Below are 26,051 nucleotides of genomic sequence, written 5' to 3' on the forward strand. Positions count from 1 at the left end.
TAAGGCATTTCTCATCTTAAGACGTTAATGTTTGAATTGACCTTGTCTACTTAGAAGTGAACGACTATTACGCCAGACACGTGTTGTGCAATTCAGGAATAAAGCATTTAGGAAGGACGAAACACAATCCTTCTCTCGAAATTTATTTTTTTAATAAAGAATTTAATCAATATATTCATTATTCTGAAGCAAATGATAAAAATTTAATAAATCCAAAAGACTATTAACTGTTTAAAAAAGTTTTAGCCTATGAAATTAATTGTTTTCAATTATTATTTTGCTATTTATTAGGTTCTGTCCTTTAATTTTATTTCGTTTCAATTATCATTCATATTAAACTTTCTATCGATAAAATTATAATTAATAAAGTAGATGAATAATAACCACCTAAAAATAAATTAATGAAATTAAAAATGCAAGTATTAAAGTATATAAAAAAGTATTAACTAGGTTGCATTAACACAAACCTGAGGAGGAAGAAACGGGTTGAGTAATAAGTCGATATAAGATGCCTGTCGCAGAAAAACTGTTTAAACTTTGAGTTTTCATCACAATAATCTCACCTGGAAATAACATTATAACACAGAAATTATTTAATTATTTCTTACAAAAGTTCATTCAGGTAGATAAATTTTAATACAATATTTTTTTTTTTTTAACATGATGAGATGTTTACAGAGAAATTGTTTCCTGTCCTATTATTCGAATTAAATTTTTGAAATAGTTTCTAAATTTAAGGATTTTTCACGCCATTTTTTTGGAAAATATTCAAATAGAAAAGAAGATATTTTTATTTGTTAAAGATACATTTCGGACTATTCTCTCTCTCTCTTCAGTTTAATGTTGTTCGTAAAACACAACATTCATTTTCGGATTTACAGGTGCTTAAGTTACTATAATATATTTTAAAAAAAGGCATTATAATTATACCGGAATTATGTCCAACATAAAAATAATATTACAAATATACTCTTTTGTTTTCTACTTGAATATTTTTTTTTAAATAGTGTGATAAGTCCCTAAATTTAGCCATTATATAAGCGATAAAAAATTTTAAACCAAATCAATTTTAGATTTAAGTTACCTCAAAATATAAAATAGAACGATCTATAAGCAATATAGACTTTTAAATAGACTAATGTATATTAATAATATATTAACTAATTTATTAACTTTGTATATTAAAAATGTTTGGAAGATTTAAACAGAAAAATCATCAAATTTTTATGACTTTTAAATTAGAAATTTATATAACAATTAGAAAGATAAAGTATGCATACGATTCAAATTTTTTTTTAGTCAAGGCACAAGATACTGTAAATAAGACAATGACAGAAAATCAAATAAATAAATATATATACAAAGTATGAGTTTATAATTATCTGTCATTTTATAATATATGTTTGCGTTAATTAGCATATTAAATGTCATATAATAAAAAATAGTCTACATTAATATAACGTACTATTGTAACCATTATAAATAAGAATTGTATAGAACTGTGTGCTTAAAACATGTTCAGAAAGATCAGAAAAATGTAAGCCTAGGAATTTCTGAAAGACACGAAACACACAAACAATTTAGAATTTTAGTTTGAATTGTTTTCTACTATTTAAATAAAATTTTTCGCAGTTGATTTGGCCTTAATATATCTGTTGTCATTCTTATCACCTGGCTACCCATCGCAAATCTGATAGAACTCATAATGAGACTGAATTAAAAGCTCTTTTAGTGTTTGTAGGCTGGAAAGAGTACAAAAACGTATGTAAATGAACTGTCATTTTTGTTTCATTTATACTTCTTAAGTATGCTTGAGAATTATGAAAGAAACAAAGAGTCAGTTAACTTCGTTGCTATGAGGAAAGTATGTCTGAGAGCATATTTTCCGCATTATGACGAAACTAATAAAGATTTTGTTTTATTTAACTATCCATTTACTTTTTCTCTTGGTTTTAATACTTAGAAAATTAGAAATAATTTAATACATCGGTGTTTAATTTTAACTCTTACTTACCTTCCTCATCTAAAGATAAACCTAAAATAAAAGATCCATTAAAGTTTTTATTTTCGTCTTTACAAAGTTCAACGGAAATATCTTTCGATATCCATTGATAATTTGAAGTTTCTTCTAAATAGTGGAGAGAGCTACAAACACAAGAATTATTATATATTATTAGCTGCAAATATTTTTATAATACTGTGTATCATTTCTGTTGAGCCAGGAATATGTTTACGATTACAAAAATAAAATTTAATTATTTTAATGATTAATACTTATTATTTTTATTTAATAGAATTTTTTACCCTTGAACAAAATCAGCATATACTATTGCTCCATTTAAAAAGGAAATATTTTGTCCTCTATATACCACGATACCAACAATTGCTTGACCTTTTGGATGGGTGTATTCGTATAATGGTAACTGGTCTTCGGATGGGAGATTACTTTCACGAACTAAAAACAAAAAAAGAAATGAAAATACGGCGAAATTTATTTAAATTATTATAATTTAAACATGATTTTATAAAATTCTCATGTTTAAATTGTTCGTCTGTCCGCCTGTCTTTCCTTAATCTCGAGAATGGAGTTAGATAGATGAAAGACGAGACCAGATATGGAAACCTTGGGGGCAGGAGGCTCCAATTAACTATATAAGAACTTGTAATGCAAACTGGAAGTCATGTTATTTCAATTCAACACCTTTCCCCTGAAAGGAATTAATAGATGACCAGCATGACTCTATTGCTAATGATTACAGGAACACGACATTACTAATTTGAGGTGGAGTGTATATATTTTAAATTAAATAAATTTAAAAAATACGATTAAAACTTGCAGCCCGGCATTGTGACAATATCACGATATTGCTCGTTTAAAATGAATCATTCATTAGTAAAATCTAAGCTTATGTGGAAGGATAAAACTGTAAAATAATAATATTAAACCTTCCTATTTTTCATTTTATTCGACATTATTAGTCAAATATTACGTTATGTTTATTAAATTATGTTTTACTAAGTAAAAAAGAGAGAGGGGGAAATCAGTCTTCAGAACTAATCTTATCGCACGCAAAATAAAAAAAAAATTCTATTAAAATTTTCAATAGTTGAATTTTTTTATTAAATATGTATTTAATTTTTTAGAAATTTATACTTACAGACATTTTGACATTGTTTTAGCGAGCTACATTTTGATTCTTCTAATTCAATCCATCCGTATCGTCCACCACGAACAACTAAGTTTATTTCTTCATAAGGATGTTCTTCCCCATTATCACCGCAAAAAATTCTTCCTTCTCCATATCCTTATTTAAAAGTTGGTCTGTTTATTTCTTCAAAATAGACTTATATATTTTATTTTTAAAGCAAGAAAATAAGTACGGTACAATAAGTAAAAATTAATTTATTTTACTTCAAGCAATTTATTTATGTAGTTGGATCGCTATTAAATAGAATTATCTAACATAATAATTATAAGATAAAATTATCTATTTAATTAATATAGTGACATTCTGTTGAATTTATGCAAAAAATATAATTAATAATTTGAAAAAAATTAATCAATTTAGTACCTTTAAGTTCATTTAAAATATCTTTAAAAATAGTAATAAAAAAATTCTTAAATCAAAATTCTAATTACACTCATTTATATATCTTGCGTAAATAGGGAAAATTACAATTATTGGCAAGAGGTAACTCTGTTATATGTATAAAAAATTAAAAAGTTTTCTTGTAATGCAAATTTTTAAATAGTTGAAGATTTTCAATGTCTGTTTTCTGAGAATTTATTTGTTTTCATTGCTTGATGTTTGCATTCGACATTCCACCTGTCACTTTCAACATTTACTTCTTTTATTTATTTATTTATTTATGGTTTGTTGCTGTCTACCTCCTCTGTTCTTTGTACATCTTGTTTTCTTTTTTCAAGTTTGATTTTAATTAGACTTAAGTACACAAATGTCAGATATTCAAATACGTACTGTGTTTCTATTTTACAAATATCTGTAAAACTGAAGATACAGTATAATATAATAAGATAAAAAATAAAATTTATTTTTGGTTTTCTTTTATTTATTTTAATTATATAATTCGGTAAATAATATAAAGCATGAAACCTATTGTAATATATGATAATAAAATTTGGAAATTTTTCTTAGTTTCTGAGCGAAAAACAAATTTGTTCCAGTAACTTATGGATTATTACATTATCCATAAGTTATAATAAACTATCCATAGTAACTTATGGATAATGTAATCATGAATCAGTAAAAAAGTCAGTCTGCTGCTCCTCAGAGCGACAGGTTGATTTCTTTACTGATTCATGATTACCGAAGGATCCCGGTTCGAATTCGGATTCTCTTATAAATTTCAAATGTTGTGTTAATTTGGATATGTGGGCCTGGATGGAGATACTATTGTATCGTGGAGGTGTCCAAACCAGTAATATAACTTACATGAAAACACATCCTCTTAATACATGCAAGACGAAAAGAGTTTTAAAAGATAGTTTCGTCGTGAAAATAGAAAAGCGAAATCAAAAACAGTCATCGCACATTCGTTTTCAGTTCATTACAAAATATCTATCTTTCGATCATAAACATGTCACAGATATTTCAAATTTCGTGGTTCTTTTAAAATCTTTCGTATCCGAGTGTTAGTGTCTTCATGGCAAAAAGTAAATACTGTAAATAAAGTATTCTGGGTTTGTTTTCTACGAAACAGACAAATATCAGTTCTGATAAAGAGGTTTATATTTTTTGGCAAGTTATGCATGTAATAATTATAAATTCGAATTAACGGACCTCGGAGAATCTTCGACTTAATAATAGGATTCACGCTATGGTATCAGTAAAAAAAAATTGATCGAATTTACATCTATGGAGGAATTGATGTTTCAGGAAAATTAGCAATAATTAAACATTATATGGTTAACAAATCAAGACTGCCGATAAATTGAAGTAATTTACATTATAGAAGCTGATAATCAATCATAGATTATCAATTAATATCGATAATTTATGATTGATTATGCAAATCGAATGGAATTGATTGAACGAATATTGATGATTTTGTTACAGGATAATATACATAAAAAAATAATTCAATGTACTTTAAAATTCATTTGAATCAGGCAGACAAGAGCTTACGAAACTAAAATAAGTTAAATTTTTAATATATAAATTTGTCATTTTCTTTTCGTTAAGAATATTAAATATTTTTAGACAGAATTTCTTGTTAAATGTTTAAACTGTCGAGTAATAGAATTATAGTCGAGTAATAGATTTATTATTATATAAATTATTAAGTCAAATTTTTAAACACAATTTATTAAGATATTGCTTAAAATGTCTCTAAAAATTCAGTCTTTTCATTACATAATTTGATTTTTTAAAACTTTTTCAATTAAAAAATTAACAAAAACAATAATAGATAATGAAAATTATTTTCTTATTTTTAAGTTATAAGAAATTCGTAAATTTTAAAAGCTCTTTCGTTACTGATCAGCCGAGCTAATAATTTTTATCATTATCAAATATCTAATATTTTAATCTGTTCAATCTGGACCAAAAGCATTAGATTAATTGCTCTTGATTCAGATTGAAACCAAGTTTAAAGTACGAATCAATAAAAATCTTGGGAAAATTGAATAGTAGCTATGACTATTTGGCTTCTAAATCTTTCCTTTTACTTTCGTGTCTTAAATCTTAAAAAATTTTATGCTCGATACATTATAAAGTACATTTTGTATGTTTATTATTAGGAAATTAAAGTCTGATTACTTAGAATACTCAGATTATTTCTGAGTATCAACTTGCGTGTTCTCTATTGAAAATTTCGCTTACGTCTTTAGAAACGAAGATAATATTAAGCTTTAAGCATATTTCGCAAGTAAACAACTAATATAAATTTATATTCTCTAAAGGGAAACACGCAGGATCCTTGAAACTGGGGAAATCCCGCTTTGTTGGGAGTATTTTGACCTTCCTGAATTATGGTCTATCCGAATTACGAAAATATTAATAAATAATATTTTCGTAATTTAATAATTAAATGATTGTAAAAAGCTGGCAAGAGTTCTTGCTCGACTTTCTTGGCACTCGTACAGGAGGTTAAAGGACTAGAAAGGAAGTCCGATAATTTTCAATTATACTAAGATAAAATTTAAATAATAAAAAAAGATTAAAAGGAGTAATTTCGTTGAATTATGATAAAAATCTATTTTAAAAATATTTAAGTTTATAAAGCACTAGGATACTAGTAGGGAATTCGATCCCGGTCCTTATTTCTAATCCCAGGATTTCGGGATTATACTTAGTCGATCCTGGGATTATTTCGGTATTGAGGGTTAATAAAAAAATAAGTAAATCTTACAGAAATCAACAAATCAAAATTTAGATAAAAATCAACGTATTTTACGGTATACACCTAGCTAATTTAATTACTCTAACTAATCAGACTTAGAGTCAGACTAACCAGACTTAAAATCACTGTTTTCATGTTAAAGTTATTCTTTTTTAAGCATCACTGAGATCTCTTTAAACTTACATAAATTGAAAAAACCTTTATGTAACAAACTATGCAAATAAACGTTGAAAATTAACAAAAATATCTCTTAACATCGACTAAATAGACGACATTCATGTAACAACCTAGTAAGTAGGTAGTATAATAAGTTTCTTAGCAAAAAGTATTTAAAAATAATATTAATCAGTCACATTTTTCTTAAATATAAAGAAAACTAACTTAATAGGAACATTCTAATTTGAACTGCTAAAATATGATCTGAGAAATAACAACGCATTCAGTGTCTCATCACCAAATCTGCTTCTCAATTTGTTGAACATATATTCAGCTGCTGAGAAAACGCGTTTAGGTTTGATGGAAGTTGGAGGAATCGTTAGGAAATACTTTTAAGCATGCTCTAGTTATAGCTCCGAGGACACGGGGAGGTTGGAAGAAAACAGTCCGGTCGACACAGATCGGGATTGCAGGAGTAAAGGATAGCGAACTAAATACGGCAGAAGTTAGGGACCGACCTTCCCGCCGCAGACTTCTCCACGGTACGAACTAGGGAATTAACTTCCCAACGAAACATCGTGAACGAACGCCGTGATCTTGTGCTACGTGGACCTTGCTACCACTTCCTCCTCCAAACGGGTAAAAGGAAAACCCTCTACAACCGACGCAGGAGAACTTTTTCTGGTGTGTGATTCACGTGCCCCTGGGAAGGGCTCTCCATCGTTTGGTACACCATCTTTTCACTGGACAGACCATTGTTTCGATCATTGTAAGCATGTCTTTCTAAAAATAAACGCGTTAATTTTGTAAATTCGGTCTCTGTGTCAATGGCGTAGCGTGGGTGTCAGCCGCCCGGAGCGGAGGAAAATTTCGCCGCCCCTTTATTTAGGTATTTCAGTTTCGTCACAGAATAAGTAATGAAAAATTCCGTGCTAGTGTTGCCACCTTTTTAAAATCGCCGACCCTGACGGCAGATGAGATTTGTTCGAACAGAAGTTCCTGACGCATGCATATATCATTTTGCAATGAAGAATAATTTGCAGTGCATGCTGGTTCTAAATCAGTTACAGTTAGCGACTAGGGAGACTTGGGTAGGAGTAACACAAGTAATGTAGATGACTTAGCCCTATTGGATATTGGAGGTGTATATGAGTACGAGTGAATCGTACGAGGAAAAAAAAAAAACAAAAAAGGTCGACAGGTAGCGCACGATATCCCTGGACGGCGAGTCGGATGGTAACACTATTCCCACTATTCCGTGCTCATTTCAATCGGTCCGAATCGTAGGTGGACGAAAATATGAAATAAAATGGTTCAAATTCTTACAAGATATTATTATTATTTATTGTCAAATTTTGCCGCCCCTAAAACGTAATTTTGCCGCCCCTGCCGCCCCCTACGCTACGCTACTGCTCTGTGTGAGTCTCTCAGCGTCCAGCAAACCACTATCCCATACGTAAAAAGACTTTCTCGCGTCATCCTGACAGATCGCGGGCAAGGCGAGGGTCGTAATCTTTTCACCTAAGGTATTAGGTATTATATTAACCACACTGGCGAAACAAGATGGCTGACACATTGACAGGTAAAACGCACTGAGTAGTGCTCTCGACTGCACCAGAAAATCGATTGACGCCCGCGAAAATTCAAAAATACAAAAATGAAGTATATTACCAAGCAACCCAGTGAGAACTGCTTGCCTATCATTTTAGTTCAAAATACAAGTTTTATTCCAAGCAAGCATCGCAAGCCCGATAGGTTAATTTCTGCTGCTTGTTGGAATAAAATTTCTTGTATTTTATATTAAATTGATAGGCAAGCAATTCTGTTAAAAACACTGGCACTGAACGTTTCGCTTCATGCAGTCTATTTTGCAACTTTTTTAAAATGATGTCAATCCCGAAAATCTCGGGATTAGGAAAACTTAATCCCGAAAATTTTGGGACTGAAAAGTGGTCGGGATCCCGGGATCAAATCCTCTAGATACTAGCTAAAAGTTAAAAATTTGTGTGACGCCATTCGTTATGAGGTGTTATTAAAAATTAAGTTTTATATTATTAATTATCATAAAAAGACAAAAAAGGCATAATTCTGAAGGTAGAGATGCGTTTTAAAAATATTGTAAATGCCAATTACGAATAAAGTTTTCATTAAGTTCGACTGCACTCGAGATATGACACATGACCTTCCTCTATCTTCCCACCCTCTTGAGTTCAGTATTCAAAAATTTAAAAGCATTATGTCTCTTATATACAAATTACCATGCCAAATTTCGTTTCTTAATCTTATCCCTTCCTCAGATATTAAATTAAATATACATCAACACAAACACAATCCACGGAATTTTCCTTTCCTTTTTTTTTTTTTACTTTTTTGGATTCAGGAGTCTCAATTGTTCACATTTGCAAAAACCCGGAAGATCAAATTTGACACAATTACAAATACTTTTCCCTATTATGTTATAATAAACGGGAAAGTAAAATGATAGAGCAGTCGAGAGGAGAAAATGGAGATTTTACCTGGGTCCGGATTAAACTTAGAGGCCCTCAGTGGTTCCTACCCACTTTAAATTAATGCTATTTTTACTAACAAAAAATAAAATCTTTAAGACTTCTTTTTACAGTAGGCCTATTAGTAAATAAACATTACGAGTATTTCATTTGCATTTGTTCAAAAAAAAGAGGCAAAAGGGGCTTGTTTTACCCCAGGTCCCATAAAAAACACGACGACCCTGATTATTTACATGTTATTGCGTTATTGTTTTATGCGAACTTAGATTTGCGGTCCCGTAGATGAAGGAGAATAAGCATTTCAATGTTAAGAGTTCCGTTTAATACAAAGTACAATTTTTAAGTTTTTCGACTTTGTATTAAAGGAGTTTGACTGTAATTCTTAGTTTTCATCTCTACAAAGCAGCACTTAATTTTAAATGTATTTATTTCATGTATCTTTTTTTTTTCTTATCAAACTTACAGTATAACATTTAAAATCCAGATCTACCTGTAGTGTATAAATTCTATAATAAAAAATTTTATAACAATTTAATTTTTATTCCCGCAAAATTTTTTGATAATTTGCGCAAACTAATATATTATTAAAGGAAATGTATTTAAAATTTATCAGGAATCATTTGGCAAGACAGAAATTAGCTCGTTAGAAATTTAATTTAAGAATTATCAAACTGCTCATTTCGTTCACTATATTCAATGGCGGATTAAGATCTTCCGGGACCCCTACGAACAGAAATTTGGGTTCCTCCCTGCATAATTTTGCTACATCGTACACTAATAACGTCTAATTGTAATGTAGAATTATTTATAAATTATATTATACAAAAGAAACGGTAAAACTGTTTTATTTTTTCCAATTTCGGAGTTTCTAGACTGTGCCACATACGCCTAGTAGGCAATCCGACACTGACTACATTGTTTAGATTTGACAGAGAATGTTTGTAAACAAATATAACATAGACCAATGTTTTTCAACCATCCGTATCAGAAACATGAAAAATAAATAATTTTGTTGTTGTTATTTATTATAATTATTATTTTATTAATTATTATTCTCTATTATTTTGATTTATTTTTAAGTAATCAACGTAGCGGAAATACATCTTTCAAGCATCTATTGTGGCCTAATTGGATATTTTATTGTACTCAAAATATTTGTTTTATTGCATTATAATGTGCAACTATATCTTAAACTCATCTGATAAACATTAAATTAACTGTTCTGTTTATATTATTAACTGTTAATACGAATCACGTGGGGGTTCTCGGAAAAGAGACCGCTGACGATCTTGCCAAATCGGCTACTAAATCCACAGTCACTAGCACTCAGTTATATTCCTATTTCTTATATATAGACATTCACGTCAAGAAACAAATTTCCATTGTCTGACAAAACAGCGGGATCACGACACTGCCGATAGGTTCAACTACAGTTTTATCCTAGTGTTGACACTATTGAGACGCTTCCACACTTTTTCCCTAGCTTTACCTTCACTCAGCTTTTTACAGGCCATGGCAATTTCAAGCAATATCTGCACATGATTAATCTTGGGGACAGTCTGTACTTGTGAGTGCGGGCTGCATAAGGAACAAACGCCAATGCATATAATTTTCCACTGCGATAGGTAAATTAATACTAGGAATAGCTTAATGAGAACTGCAATTATGGAAGGATACAACTGCCCATGAACACCACAGCAACTCATCAAGACACTGTACTATCACTTTCATTCATATCCCACAGCAAGGCTCTTGCTGTTTCTCTCCCCCTTAGCACATACAACACTTAGGTTTCTTTTCTTGCTTATTCCATTTCCAGTTATTCTTTTTGTACTTCTTTAGTGTTGTGTTCCTAGTTTCTTTGTTGTCCCTTGGGTTCTGTTTTGTCTTAACTCCATTTCTTCATTTTGTTGTTTTTTGTCATCTTATAAAAAAAAAAAAAAATTCGTATATCTTGCTCGTAGGTTTTGTCACGGCATGCTCTTATCTTTCTAAGTTGTCGTCCTTGTCAGCATTCTTGTTTAGTTATAAGTTACTATAACTAGTTTTAAGTTAGTAATAAATTAGATTTAAGATAGCTATAAGTTAATTAAGTTAGATTTCAATTATCAGTTTTTAGGTATCAATTTTTAGGTATCAGTTTTTAGGTTATCAATTTCAGTATTAGATTTAAGCCTTCACTCTAGTTTTAAGCCTTAATCTTTACTCTGTCTAGCTTTTATGTAACTGCACTACTTATTGGTATAAGCTACAACTCATATAGGTGTGCAGTTTTCACAGCCTAAAAACTACACGCCAACATTAATCGTAGAGGGAGTAGTAACCTTACGTACTGTACAGTACGCCGCTCAGGGGATCCTTCCTTTCTCTTCTTTCTATCATCTCTTCTTCTTTTTTCCTTAGTGTACAACAGTTGTCTTTTGTTGTTTGTTATTTGTCGCTAATTTAGAATGCTAGATAATTATTTTAATATTTAAATTGTATTATTAATATTCGAAAACCCCCTTCTTCAAGCATAAATTAAAAAAAAATTGGAAGAAGGAAGAGAAATATAAATGGTTATCACACTTCTTCACCGGATAAAGAAAGTATTTTTAAACATAATATTTAATATTGTATACTGTAATCTGATTACCAGGGAGATTTTTTGGGTGAGCCCGGAGAAAACTTGGTGCTCTAGTGGTTCCTATTCTTATTAATTACTGTTATTTATACGTAAAGAGGTAAAAGGGATCCGCTCTATCCAGGGCTCCAAAGAAACTCTCAACAGCCCAGCTGATTACCATAAAATTATGTTTAAGAAAGAAAAAAGAAAAAAATTATTCGAAGCAAAAGTTATGACAATATAATTTGAGAATACTGTATTCCTTTAGTGAATTACAAAATCAATAAACTTTGATGAATTCACATAAACTTTCCAAATGCCAATGAAATTAGATTTGGAAGCATGAAATCCCATTAGAAATTCGAATATTTGAATTTACAACAGGCTTTTCTTATTCACCAAATCGAATAAAAAGTTATTTTTAACTTACTTTAACTTTTTAAATTATATATTTTATTTAAAGATTCGATCCTGAATATTAAATATTAAAAAATTAGATTTTAATATAAAATTATTTTTAATGAAATTGTGATAAAATATTAATTTATAACGTAAATTATAATGATCTAAGATGATGAACATTGATTTATAGTCTTGTTCTTGTTTAGGAGGGTTGGGTGTGGATTTCGATGGTCTTTCATCTCAATCAACGTGAATGAAGCGATGAATACAGCTGCGGATGCAAAAGAGAGGAGAGAGGCAGAGGATAGGAAATGTAAAACTGACAGATGGAGTACTAACATGGGGAGGATCTTAAGTAATTTTCAAGAACACCTAGCGTCATCTGTCGAGCAAAAAATTAATTTGAAAATTCACTTTTTAAATACAACTTTCTCCTCTCTCTTCCTCATTCTTCGATTAAATGAAATAATAAAAATCAATATTGATAAATTTAAAACAAATTTGATAAGAGAAATCGGGAATTCCCGAATTCCGAACAAACTGCCTAATTGGACTTTCTCACTTGTCTATTATACTCTAGATTAAATATTTCTCCAGGAATTTTAATACAACGATTAATTTAGAATAATTATTACACTAATTTCTATAAAAATAATATATAAACTGACTTCAGAAAAAGACTCCGCAGATGTCGTAGTAGTGGATTTTTTTTTTTTTTTTTTTACGTAGGCAGTGGCAAATCCAGGATTTTTGAAAATATGGGTACTGATGAAGATAGACTCAAAGGTAGAGGAGAAGGTGGTATTATGGAACCCCAATTACATTATAGTGAATTGTAAACAAGGTATCATAACTTCACCCACATTTTTTATGCGAAAAGTACTGGTAACTATTAAACTAAATGTTCCTAATTGGATTTTTCGCTAGTGTAATTATAAGTATGGTTTTTGAAGGCTTTTGTACAAAAAGTCAGAAAGTAGGGTGGTAGTATGGAACCTTACTGTGTGTTTTCAAGAAATGCTTTAATGTACCCAAAAACAAATAGGAAAGTACAAATAATGTTAAATAATTACAAAAATATTTACTCCAATGTATTTTATCGAAAAAATGCTTTTATAATAGAAAAATATGACCTCCATCAACAAAATATATTTCAGCAGCTCTTTTTCGATATTCTCAGAAGGAATTGGCTTTCTACCTAGTGTCTTTTTCACAAATTGCTCCGGACGAATGTCTGCTTGCAAAGAGAGAGTTCGGAGGAGTTGGGTTCCATATTAAAAGCACCAATGGGGTCCGTATTCCACGCAGCGCCATCTTGAATTAACTTATGTCTGTCGAGACCAAACTTTAAAAAAATGTGAACATCACAGATTAATATTGTACCTCTAAGTACCTGTAAGTCTCTGGAACGGAATACATGCACCAGTGAATCTACAACTACACGATTTATATTATAGAAATAGTTAACTTCACTTACCACTCAAAACTTTCGAATTTCGAAAAACACAAATATGCTGATTCACTACGGACAACTGTTTAACTGAAGTGAAACGGGTTTTCCCCTTGATACGGATCTCTGCCTAGTGCAGTTCAGCCACAATCCGCTACAGTTCGCTTTTATTATCAGTTTGAAATGGGGGGGTTCCGTAATACCTGCAGAGTTCCATAATACCACCTTTTCCTCTGCCAAGGCAACCCTGTCGTTTTATCCAGAATGTTATTCAATTAGCTTAGAATTACTTTAGTTCCTAATATTACCTAATTGAAGTCAGTTATAAGGTATATTTATTTTTATTTTAAGCAGAACTAATTTCTTTATTATCAAGACGGTGATGTAACACCATAAGCACCCCCAGATACGTCCGAGTAGAGGCTTGGCCCCAAATGTACAGAATGTTAAGAGTTTTGTGAATTTTTCGGATTATCATTCTTGTGATATGGAGTAATTTTACTTTCACTTTATTTCCGCATCCGAAAAGTAGATGGTATTCTAACCGAATTTCTACTGTTAAAAAAAAAAAAAAAAAAAAACTAAATAGATGAATGTATTGACGAATTGCATGCGTCAATAAAACTCATGGTTATATACAGTAGTTTATGAATTATTTGTTTTTTTTTTCTTCTTGACTAGGTGTATTAATAGACACAAAGCATTTTTACATCATCTCTATTCTGAATCTTGTATATGCCGATACGCGTTTTGGGCAAAGGCCCCTTATCTGTCGGCATGACATCCGGGATTTTCTTTGTGTTGTGTTGATACTTATAGGGGAAATACGTACAAAATGACATAGGTAATATAATTCGAATTTGGCGGTCTCAAGCGCGCAACTGACCACGACACCACGTTATCCGAGCGGCTTTTACTAACCTGTCAAAACGTGAACGCACTCCTCTCATTCGCCCGAGTGTCATGGCCGACGACAAGCGTTGATACGTTACGAGTTTTTTTCCTTGCAACAAGTTTTTTGTATAGATGGTAAGTTTTTCATTATTTTATCTATTTATGTAGCATTTATTTCAACCCTTAAGAATTTGTTGTTGCACTTAAATAAGTTTTTTCATTAAAAATATCATCTTTGTATTTATTTTATAATTTTGTTTTTTTTTTATAATGTTATATGGGCAAAACTACATACATAAGCAACGGACATAATGACATACCTATGTCATTCAGTCCATAAGAGCTCAGTCAAGGAGCTTACCTTAACCTCTTAACGTTTTATAAATTATAAAAAAATAACAGCAATAATACAATAATAACGGCAATAATACAGCTGAAATAACAGCACCTACCGAACAACAATCCGATAATTCATCTCAGGTTCCATCAGCAAACACTGAGCAAGAACTTTTTTAACTCATTCAATTCAATATCATTCATCTGCTGCTACTAAAGAACATCCATCCTCCTCTACTCTTGCTATGTCTATTGAGGAGATTTCTCCAGTCCTAAAAGGACGTTTTATAAGTGGTCAAAGAAAACGTAAGCCAAAGACTCGACAAACCTCTTTAATTTTAACTTCTACTCCTAATATGAAGGCAATTAAATCAAAAAAGAGCCCAAAGCTCCGCCAGAGAAAAGAAGACGAAACAATAAAAATTAATTGACGAAGACAGTGAAGAAGAAAATTTTCCTGATGAAGAGGACAGACAGTCCATGCATATATTGCAATGATCTTTTTTCCCGATCTAAGCCTGGAGAAAACTGGTTACGGTGCTTAAATTGTTTGCGTTGGGCTCACGCTTCTTGCGCTGACGTTTCTAAAAGAACCAAGCGTTTCATTTGTGAACTTTGTCAGTAATTCTATAGTTTTTACGTGTATATCATTTTGTCCTTACGTAATGTGTCATTTTGTCTATAGCATATGGAAAAAACGAATTTTGGCTGATCTCAATTAAACCAACAATATTTTTTTTTCTATTATTTTTTAATGTTTATTATATTTCATAGGTAAAGAACCAAAGGTGATTGGTGTAGAATATGACAGTGCTATGATTTACCAATACACAGTTATGAACCTAAAATAAAACCATATGTTATTTTGTACGTATTTCCTCTACATTTCGTTTAAAATTACGTATTTACAGTTAAAATTGTTAAAATATCATTGCAGTTTAAAATATATTTATGATTTAAATTACTATTACAGTGAAGGTTTCATGGTTCGACATCTAGCATCTTCCATCATATACTCTTGGCATCTGTGTTAACAGAATCTTTTTTAATCTCGTTGGACAACGACATTAAAAAAGTAAATACGTAATTCTGTAAATACGTAATTTTAAACGAAATGTGTAAGTATCAATACAACACAAAGAAAATCCTGGATGTCATGCCGACAGATAAGGGGCCTTTGCCCGAAACGCGTGTCGGCATATAGACGATTCAGAATAAAGATGATGTAAAAATGCCTTGTGTCTATTAATACACCTCGTCGTGAAGAAAAAAACAAATAAAAGAATACACGGTCTCGGAATACATAATTTATGAATTATATTATTCTACAACTCCTAGACAAAAATTAGAATATTCACCTGACTGAAAGTTTAGTATAAGCCTACATTTTCTCATGAACAACACAGAGTACAAAGCTTTTTTTTTACCCTACATAAATAATGTCTATGTATATTTATTATACCCATTAATTAGACAAATTAACTCAAACTTTTTTTTTTTTTTTTGTTAAAAATGGAAATCAGTCTAAATTCGGTTAATCCTAGTTGTAAGTTAGGTTAGGGACTCTTAGCTTGGTTTCGGTTAGGTTATGATAGGTTATGTTAAATTAGATTAGGGTTTGTTAGCTTTAGTAGTCTGGTTAGGCTCGTCCTAGGTTATGCTAGGTTAGTTTAGTTAGTGAGTAAGTTAATGTTTAAAAAAAAAATAAAAATAAAATATTTTGGGGTCTTGCTTGTTTGTCTCTATAAGTCCGTTCGTCTCGTCTAGTTTGTCATTGTGTTCGTTTGCTTTTCGCGCTGTCTATCTAGGTGTTAAGTAGTATTAAGATTCGCACTCGCGTTCAGTTTTATTAGTATTAAGTAGATAAAAGTCTTAGCCACTTGGCACTAACTTCTACACTTAGCTATTTGTGGCGGCACTCAATTATTGATGTTCGCTACACTCAGATTTTCTTTTAGACTCTTCGGGGGACTACGGCCTTGCGGCCTAAAAACTGAACGCCAACATCAAACATAGAGGGTACTGTAGCCTTACGTATGCCGTTCAGAGGGATCCTACCTTTCTCTACTGTCTATCTCCTCTCCCTCTTTCTTCCCCTCCCCTTTCCCTTACCCTTTTTTCTGCTGGCTAAACACTTCATGTATGGCCGATATCTTTCTTGTATGTATGTATGTATGTATGTATGTATGCATGTATGTATGTATGTATGTATGTATGCATGCATGTTACAAATGGAAATGAAATTACAAAAAAATAGAATAACAGTTTGACCATGACAAAAAATTAGAATATTAGCAAAATCAGCCAAACAAACAGCCATAAAAAACTAAATTGTAATGNGTTCAGAGGGATCCTACCTTTCTCTACTGTCTATCTCCTCTCCCTCCTTCTTTCCCCCTTTCCCTCACCCTCTTTTCTGCCGGCTAAACACTTCGTGTACGGCCGATATCTTTCTTGTATGTATGTATGTATGTATGTATGTATGCATGCATGTTACAAATGGAAATGAAATTACAAAAAAATAGAATAACAGTTTGACCATGACAAAAAATTAGAATATTAGCAAAATCAGCCAAACAAACAGCCATAAAAAACTAAATTGTAATGCAAATTTCCATATTGCTGGGTAGAGCAGTATAACAGTACAACATGAGGCGTAAGTGCGATATCAGTGACAGAACTAAAGCTATTATCATAGCCTTGTACAAAGTAGGAAGAACACAAAAAGAATTGAGAATTTTGTAAAATGCTCGCAGCAAACAGTCTCTAGAGTACTAAAACAACAAAATCGTGTTCAAGTTTTAATTAACTAATAAACGCCAGAAATGTGGATGTAAACGAGCAACGACTGCGAGTGATGAGAGAAACTTGACGAAACCGCTTTAAGAGCGTTAAACACTTGAATGCACAATGGAGAGCAACTGGAGTGAACGTTAGTAGCCGAATCACATGCCGAAGGTTGCACGACTTGCACTCTTCAACTTCCGTGTTCTCAAAACGAAGCCATCTCTAACGAAAAAGCAACGACAAGCGAGTGTCAGATGGTGCAGAGAGAGGCTCGTGTGGAACAAGACGACTGAAATAATGTTCTCTTCAGTGACAAATCCCTGTTTTGTCTCTCCTGTGGTGACTAAAGCCCAATGTTCTCTTTGGAGAACAACCAAAGAGGCCTTCGAAAAAGGACTGTATGAAGAGATCTGTGAAGTTTGCATCATCTGTCATGATCTGGAGATGCATGAGTGCTAACGGCGTAGGACAACTGTACATTCTTCGGAAACGTGTCAATGCACAAACATATCAAGACATCTTAGAGACATTTATGATACCATCTGCAGAGGATTTAATTGAGAAAACGTTTCTATTTCAACGAGACAGAGCATCCTCTCATACCGCGAAGTCAACGATACGTTGGTTACAAGAACGACAGGTTGCAATCCTGCCTTGGCCAAGCAATTCCCCAGACTTAAACCCATTGAAATTTTGTGGTGAGTCATGAAACGACGACTTAATGAACGGTTATCAAAATCTAAAGAGGAACTAGTGATGTGCATTCGACACATTTGGAACTGCATCACTAGAAACGAATGCGAAGCATTAATCTGCACCATTCCCGACAGATTGCGAGCACTAATTACGGCAAACAGCGACGCCACAAAATATTAAGTTTATTTTGTTGTATATCCTATATTTAACCCATATTTAGCTAATATTCTAACTTTTTGTCATGGCCAAACTGTTATTCTATTTTTTTGTCATTTCATTTCCATTTGTAACAAAAAAAGGTTTGAGTTAATTTGTCTGATTAATGTGTATAATAAATATACATAGACATTTAAAAATTGAATTTTGACTATTTACAAAAAATTTTTTTAATTTTTCGAGTCTATCTTTCATCCTTTTAACACACCACAGAAGTAACAGTATATTGGCTTTTACAGATATTATCTTTAGCTGTTTTTGTCTATCTGTGTGTGTGTTTCGTTATAATTTATCACGTGTTCTGTGGAAGTTCATCCAAGCCAATATACTGTTACTTCTGTGGTGTGTTAAAAGGATGAAAGATAGACTCGAAAAATTAAAAAAATTTTTTGTAAATAGTCAAAATTCAATTTTTAATTGAAAATATCCTGGGTTGCTCATGTTATCATGTATGCTGTTATACATAGACATTGTTTGTGTAGGGTAAAAAGAACGTTTCGTACTCTGTATTGTTTATGAGAAAATGTACACTAAACTCAGTTACGTGAATATTCTAATTTTTTATCTGGGAGTTGTAGATAAATCATTGATTTGGAATAATGCAATTCGCACAATTAATTGGTTTTAAAACGATCCTTTGACGATATAGGCCTGTATATTAATTCTAAAATATTTGAAATTTTTAAAAATATAAAACACATACAAATTATAAAAAATGATATAAAATATAATTATTTAAAAAATAACCTGTAAACGGATCTCCCGGATCTAAACAACATCTCCAAGGATTGCGGAAGCCATAAGCATAGATTTCTTCCTTGGCGTGTTTTGCATTTAAGAATGGATTATCGCGAGGAATGCAATATTTTTTAGATATACTAATACAAGATACATTAATTCGAAGAATTTTTCCTAACAAGGAATTTCTGAAAAGTATAAGAAAATAATAATTATATAAATTAACATTGTTTCCGTTTCTTTGTATTCTTTAAAGTAAATTAATAATAATTATTTTAACTTAATAAACGATAAAATGCTTATTATTTATACTTATTAAATCTTTTATTGGCCAAATCTCCTCCATCTCCAGTTGCAATATACAGATAGCCATCCTTTCCAAATAAAATTTGACCGCCATTTTGTCTCCGTCCGGGTTGCTCTATTTCTAAGATCTTCTCTTCGCTGTTTTTGTCTATCTGTAAAAATAAGTCACAAAGAAACTTATTTTACAGATTTGTAGTTGTAGTTACTATAATAAAAATTGTTAGATTTATAATTCCATGAACTGTTACGGCATGAACTTTCCGATAATATCAGGTTGTAAAGGTAAAATTTAGGCATTTCGATTGTTTTTCTAGAAACGACTAGAAAAAATGTTCTAGAACGTTCGATGTGGGTATATCGGCGCTTCATCACATATTTTATTGGAATTAGACTCATCAACCATGTCTGACAATGTGAAATTCAAATCAATATCAATTAAAAATCAATATGTTTGGTTAAAGGTGATCTGTGTTTTTTAAGTGTTTTATAGGTGTCGGTCCCGTTCCTCAACATCTATCCAATTGTGGATCTGATCGAATCCACGTGGATATAATTAAAAAGATGCTTTTAGTGCCCACAGGGCGAAAAGAGAGAGAAAAATATAAATTGTTTTTATAACTTTTTTCAAATTTTGTACCTGTAATATTTCTTACATTTGCAGAATTTTATATTCATCCAAGAACGAAGTTCTCCTAATTTAAGCGCAGCAACGGCTTACAAACTTGCGTTAAATCATTAAGTTAACGCTAAATTAAAATGACTTGTCACTCTGAGTAAGCAGTGAATTCTTATCTTTGTTCCAGAACGTCTTTAACTTACACAATAAACGTTGTGCAAGGTATAATACGTAAACGTATTGAGGTTAGGTTATATATGGCCAATTTTTCAAGCAAAATGGAAAAGGAAGATCTATATTTAAAAATGAATTTTTGGCAAGAGCATCATATTTCGAATGTCGGAAGCGCGCGCTTTTTTGTTCAATGGGTGCGTTATAGCTTAATGTGGCCTTGGCAAATTTGAATTAGGAGCGCCATGTACTGTACAGTGTTGACTTCAGACATTTTTATTTGATGGAATTTTTGAGGGAAATTCCCGATATCCTCTTAGGTTCAATACTACTCATGCAAAAAAGTAAAGAACAATTTTAGATAAAATTTTATTAAAAACGAAACAAAATTAGACCTAAATGTAATCCACAACAAAAATTCATAAATAATACACTTAATTGAATTATTATCCAAGTCTACTTTTATTGCACCAAATAATAATCTAGATTAATTAAACAAGAATTAGAATAATATGTCCTTATAAACTATAGTCATTTAATACAACGAAGAAGAAAAAACTTTTTATAAATTCAAAAAAATTATAAAAACATAACAAATTTTATCTTCACTTTTCGTTCTTTTTGAGCTGAGAGATTGTCAATCAGTTCATTGTAATTAACCCTGTTTGAAATGGCATTCTCATGTCATTTGTTTAATATTGCCAAATTACATAATTTTTCTTGTCTTTAATTGAATTTCTAAATTTTTAATTATTTTAAAAATTGGAAACAGGAATTGACAAATATATTTTTAAAATTATGTCCATATTAGGAAAGTCCTCCTTGAATATCTGTACATCAATAATAAGAATTTAAATTTGCTTTTTTAAATTGTATAAACTATGCTAATTCTTTGTTTAATTAAAAAATTAAGCAAGGAGTAGCTTTACTTTTCCGGTAACGTTTTGTGGCGCCAATATTTTAAAAACTTTTTATATTTATAACTGTTATAAAATGGCAAAAAACTTAATTTTGTGGGTAGGGATGGGTTTTATAAAAATAAAAAATAAAAATAAAACTGTAAATGCTAATAACGTGTAAAATCGTCATTAAGTCTGATCCTATTGTTTACGCGTTTACAATGCAAAATTTTCCCATTGACTATTTTCCTATTATCATAGGTAGGACCTTTGATCCTTAGTGTATTCCCGTCACGACACGCCATTTTATTAGTTAAATTAATATGCACAGTTTTGTTAAACGGTCAAGTCATCACTAGGTAAAACGTGTTTCAGCGATTTGCCAATTTGAGTCACTTGCTCAGTTCTCTCGCTGCGCTTATTATATGAATACCGTTAATAAACAAATCGGTGATGAGTACCGTTAATAAATGAAACACCATGACACTTTCACGATTGTGTTTCGTTATATTTTTCCGGATCCTGAGAGAGTTGACGAACGAGACAAATATTGCTTACACATCTAGAACCGATCTTACATTCAAGACTGGATTTATGAGCAGCAACCGATTTATAATGGGAGATTCTATATGACCAGCTGAATTTTATTCATTACTTACATGAAGTCTTTCAACATAAATAAAAACTAAGCATTTAGGACTAAGTGATAATGAAAAGGCAGAAAGGTGTTTCCCCCGTTTTTGGTTCATTTCGCTTTAAGGGCACTTAGGCCTTTCTTCTGTACTCATTATGGCTTCGGCCAGGCCTACAATGGGGCGGCCGGGTGGTGAGGGACGGGGCCTGACATATCCGTGACTTACTGTCATGAAAAATGGTTGCCCGCTAGGATTCGTTCTCAGGTACGTAGTCCGGTAGACATACAGTCGACCCCCCCCCATAACACTGTTGATTGACTGTACTTGAACTGCGTTGGCCTCTGGCCATCAAAGCAGAAAGATTTGGATCAGATGCTAATCCGGATTTCACATACCGAAGGAAGCATCTACTATTTTTCAAAATAACTAATAGAATGGTAAATTTTGAGCAATATAATTCTGTAGTGACGAATAATAATTATTGTTTACACTAATAATTATTAAAAAATTCTAGTAATAATTTTAGAAACTATTGTAATTTTGAAAATATAATTATCTTACAATTAGTATGGTATCTTTAATAATAATAAAAAAAATCAGATATTCTTTCAAGACCATTTAAACAATTTAGTCTATGCTTATAGCAAGTTTTTTGCTTTCATTCTTCTTCATTCTTTTCATTATTCCCTACCATTTCTTCAGAGTCAATTGTTTTTAAATTATTTAAATCCACTTTTTTCAATAAGGGTGATAAGTAGTTTATTTCAGAATCGAAATCTGATGGTTGATAGAAATTGTCAAAATCTTCTACAATAGCCAATAAATCGGCTACTAATTTTTCCAAAACTGCCAAATTCTTGTAGGCGGATCTGAAATCTTTAAACGATTCGTTGACGTAATTGTTTATTTTCAGCGCGGATTCGGTTGCCAGATCAATATTCACGTTTATTATATTGACAAAAATGAATTCTTGCGATCTTACCGCCTTCATCAAAAATCGATTATTTTTTATGTCCACATATCTGAAAACATATTTTTCCGGATTTGAGTTCCAATTTGTGGGAAGTAGTTCGGATTTTTCTTCTACCACCTCGGAAGGCCAAATCTCTCCAGCTCCGACGCACAGTTTTCCCATTCGGATCATGGCTAGATGTACAGGCACTATAATGGCGTCCACTTCGCTAGAAATCTCATCTTTAACCAAACAGAAGATGGATTCCAGGAATAACATTGTAAAAGAATAGTCTTGAAAACTGATTGTTCTGATTTTTCAGATAACAATAAATTCGTTTTCATTTATTGATCAATATCATTGTTAATCAATATTTCGTAAGCGTTTAAATACAGTATAATGTTCACATTTAGTCTATTTTTGATATTATAGTAATTTGATAACTCTCAAAATATCTTTAAAAAACTTTATGAATTTAAAACTATATGAAAAATGTCTATTAAAATTATGTTATATATCTTGTGGAACCATACATATACAGTGGTATCTCGTACTTCGAACGTTCCGGAGTTTGAACGTTTAATTCGACAGAAATTCGCTCCGGAGTTTCTAAGTTCAAACTTCGCGCGTATAAAAAAAATGTGCTCGATGCGCCCAAGTCGTTTCTCGCTATCGCGTTATGCTCATGTGTTTTTTTTTCACTTTGGTTCTGGTGTGTTTAGTTATATACATTGTATGATATTCGTCGATTTTTTTAAACAGTTACTTCCTGCAGTTTTCTTTGTCGATAGCTTTTGGGCGCCTCGGACGTTTGTATCTATCAGTTCAAAATTTTCTAAACAGAACTTTTTAAACCATATTTGACATGGCATGTTCGAACATTAGGAACATCTTCCCCAAACTTATTATGAACTTTTTTACTGTTTGTATGGCGCTGTATCCTTTCCGAAATTCATAAAGCATAGGTTAATATACCCGACATGCGTTTCATCTGAAGACATTTCAACTTGATTTTATTAAAACAAAATGTGAAATATAAAGTTTAAGATAAGCTTCTAAACAAAGATTACAATCTCACATTAACAATAATGTGTTAAATTACACATCTGTTTTAATTAAATCACACATCTATGTTATGTATCGTTAAGTATCTGTTAAAAATATCCAAAAACTTTTTGTTCAACCCAATGTAACCTTTACTTGTTAACCATGTCATCCGAGAAGTGTGTGTGAAGCAACAAAGTCTAAGAGGAAGTTTATAATATCGACGATTCGACTGAAAAGAAAAAGGAACTTATTACGAGTCATAAAAGCGACACACCTGTGGCGGATCTTGCTGCCATGTTTAAGATGAAAACGTCGACAAAGTGCAATCAGTAAATGCAATTTTCTTTTTATTATACTGTATTTACGTATTTTATTTATTGTTTTCGTGTTTTAATTTATTATTAGAGTATTTAATTGTGTTACTTTTACGAAGTTAGAAAGATGACCGACATGACTGTCTAACTTCGTAAAAAAATTACCTCGACTGTTATCAAAGAAGTGTGATCTATAGGGGCAAGACACCGCTAAAATGCAGACCAGATATGGAAAGTTTAGGGGACGGAGACCCTGATTAACTATTACAGATATCACGTAACATTTTAAAATTATAAGATGATTAAAACTTGCAGCCCGGAATTATGACGATGTCACAATAAATAATTGCTCGTTTACTCATTTATTTATATGTGTGTTCATCCATTATTTAAAAGTTGTTGACTTTATTTATTATGTTTTACTGTCTAATGATATGTTATTCCATATTTCGTATTTTAAATACATTTAAATGTAAAATTCGATATTTCCTTTTACGAATGTTCTATTTGCAACGGTTTATAGTTTGTATTCTGGACTTAAGCATGGCCTGTAGAACAGGTCGAAAACGTTTGTGAATATATAATAAACATTTTCTCAGCAAGTAAGGAGTTTGAGTGTTAACTTCTGCTGTACAGTGTAATGTTAACGTAATGAAACTAGTAATACGAATCTCAATATTGCTTTTGTTTCTGACCTCCGAATCGACGTCCGGATGATGGAGCTGCTAAGGCAGCAGCCTACCGGTCTGGGAGACCAGGGATCGAATCCTGACGGGTTTTTCGAGGAACATTTTGGGTGTTGGTCCCTCAGGATAAGCCCGTCCGTCATCACCTGATTACTCCATTGTGGGCCTAGCCGAACTCATAATGGGCTTACAAAAAAATCCGGCCCTCTTAGTCCCCAGAGGACGGAGAGAGTTTAAAAAATATCTAAGAATTTAAAAATCTGGCAGACTGAATTTGAAGGCATATTAATATAAATGTTCATTAAAATGAAGAAAATTTAAATATAATGCGTTTAGAAATCAAATATGCTATCAGCTGCATGAGAAATAATAGCTGTACAGAATATATGTGTTACAGTCAAAACCCGTTTTTAGTTAGAAAGCGTTTTAACTAGTTGAAACTAGTTTATACTGAATGTCTTTGTTAAAACCCATTTTGTCTAGTTGAAACTAGTTTATACTGAATGTCTTTGTTAAAACCCATTTTGTCTAGTTNTATTTTTAATGTTATATTACGAAAATGTACTTTAGGATATCACAATTTAATTTATGTCAATAAATTAAAATTAATTACATACTATAAAAATATTTCCTGCGTTATATAACTGTGTTATTTTAAAAGAAAAATAACAAAAGTATTTTATAGCGAACTAAAGACACCGAGATTTAGATCCTTTGTGAAGTATCCAGGTGTAAATGACTTAAATTATCACCAGTGAACAACATAAACTTCCCAACTATTGTCAAAGAATGACAGTAATTGCATTAAATGTGCCATCGAACAGCATTATATAAAAATTTATAACATTCATTATATAGAATAGACCTTATTTTTCACCTGAGAAAAGTTCTGTTCTTTATGTCAGCTGAAAACTAGTTCAGATTAAGAATATAAAAACGAAGAAAACCTAATAAATTTATAAATTATTCACTTTTTGAATGTATATAATTATAGTATCTATTGTAAATTGTAAAATAAAACAAAACATGACCTTTAAAGTTTTCTATACTTTACATTTAGTAGTCTACATTACAGGAAAAAAAAAAAAACAACAAAAAGATCAGTTCTTCAATGATCGGATGTCGTGAACAAACGTTGATATACATATATATAATAACGTTTAAACTATTAACGCAGCTTTTATATCAAACGTTTACAATGTAGTCACGAACAGTTGATTAATGTGACATATGTCACGCTAATAGTAACTAAATGTATCGGTAACATTAGACAGA

At 31.4% G+C, this 26,051-nt stretch overlaps 1 protein-coding gene across 1 annotated transcript; it reads right to left on the minus strand.

Annotated features, from left to right (window-relative positions):
- Nucleotides 1–334: 334 nt before the first annotated feature.
- LOC111637625 (HHIP-like protein 2) lies at nucleotides 335–23,400 on the minus strand (the record flags this gene model as incomplete). The annotated part of the gene is made up of 8 exons (XM_023383154.1): nucleotides 22,469–23,400; nucleotides 19,463–19,608; nucleotides 19,160–19,338; nucleotides 3,159–3,305; nucleotides 2,305–2,455; nucleotides 2,015–2,145; nucleotides 468–563; nucleotides 335–387 (listed from the first exon to the last, which is right to left on the minus strand). Coding segments are annotated over exons 1-8 (1,443 nt in total), but the record flags the coding sequence as incomplete, so codon positions are not given.
- Nucleotides 23,401–26,051: the final 2,651 nt, after the last annotated feature.

The sequence above is a fragment of the Centruroides sculpturatus genome, unplaced genomic scaffold (assembly GCF_000671375.1).
Source record: "Centruroides sculpturatus isolate CEXI.00-Female unplaced genomic scaffold, Cexi_2.0 scaffold846, whole genome shotgun sequence".
Lineage (NCBI taxonomy): Eukaryota > Metazoa > Arthropoda > Arachnida > Scorpiones > Buthidae > Centruroides > Centruroides sculpturatus.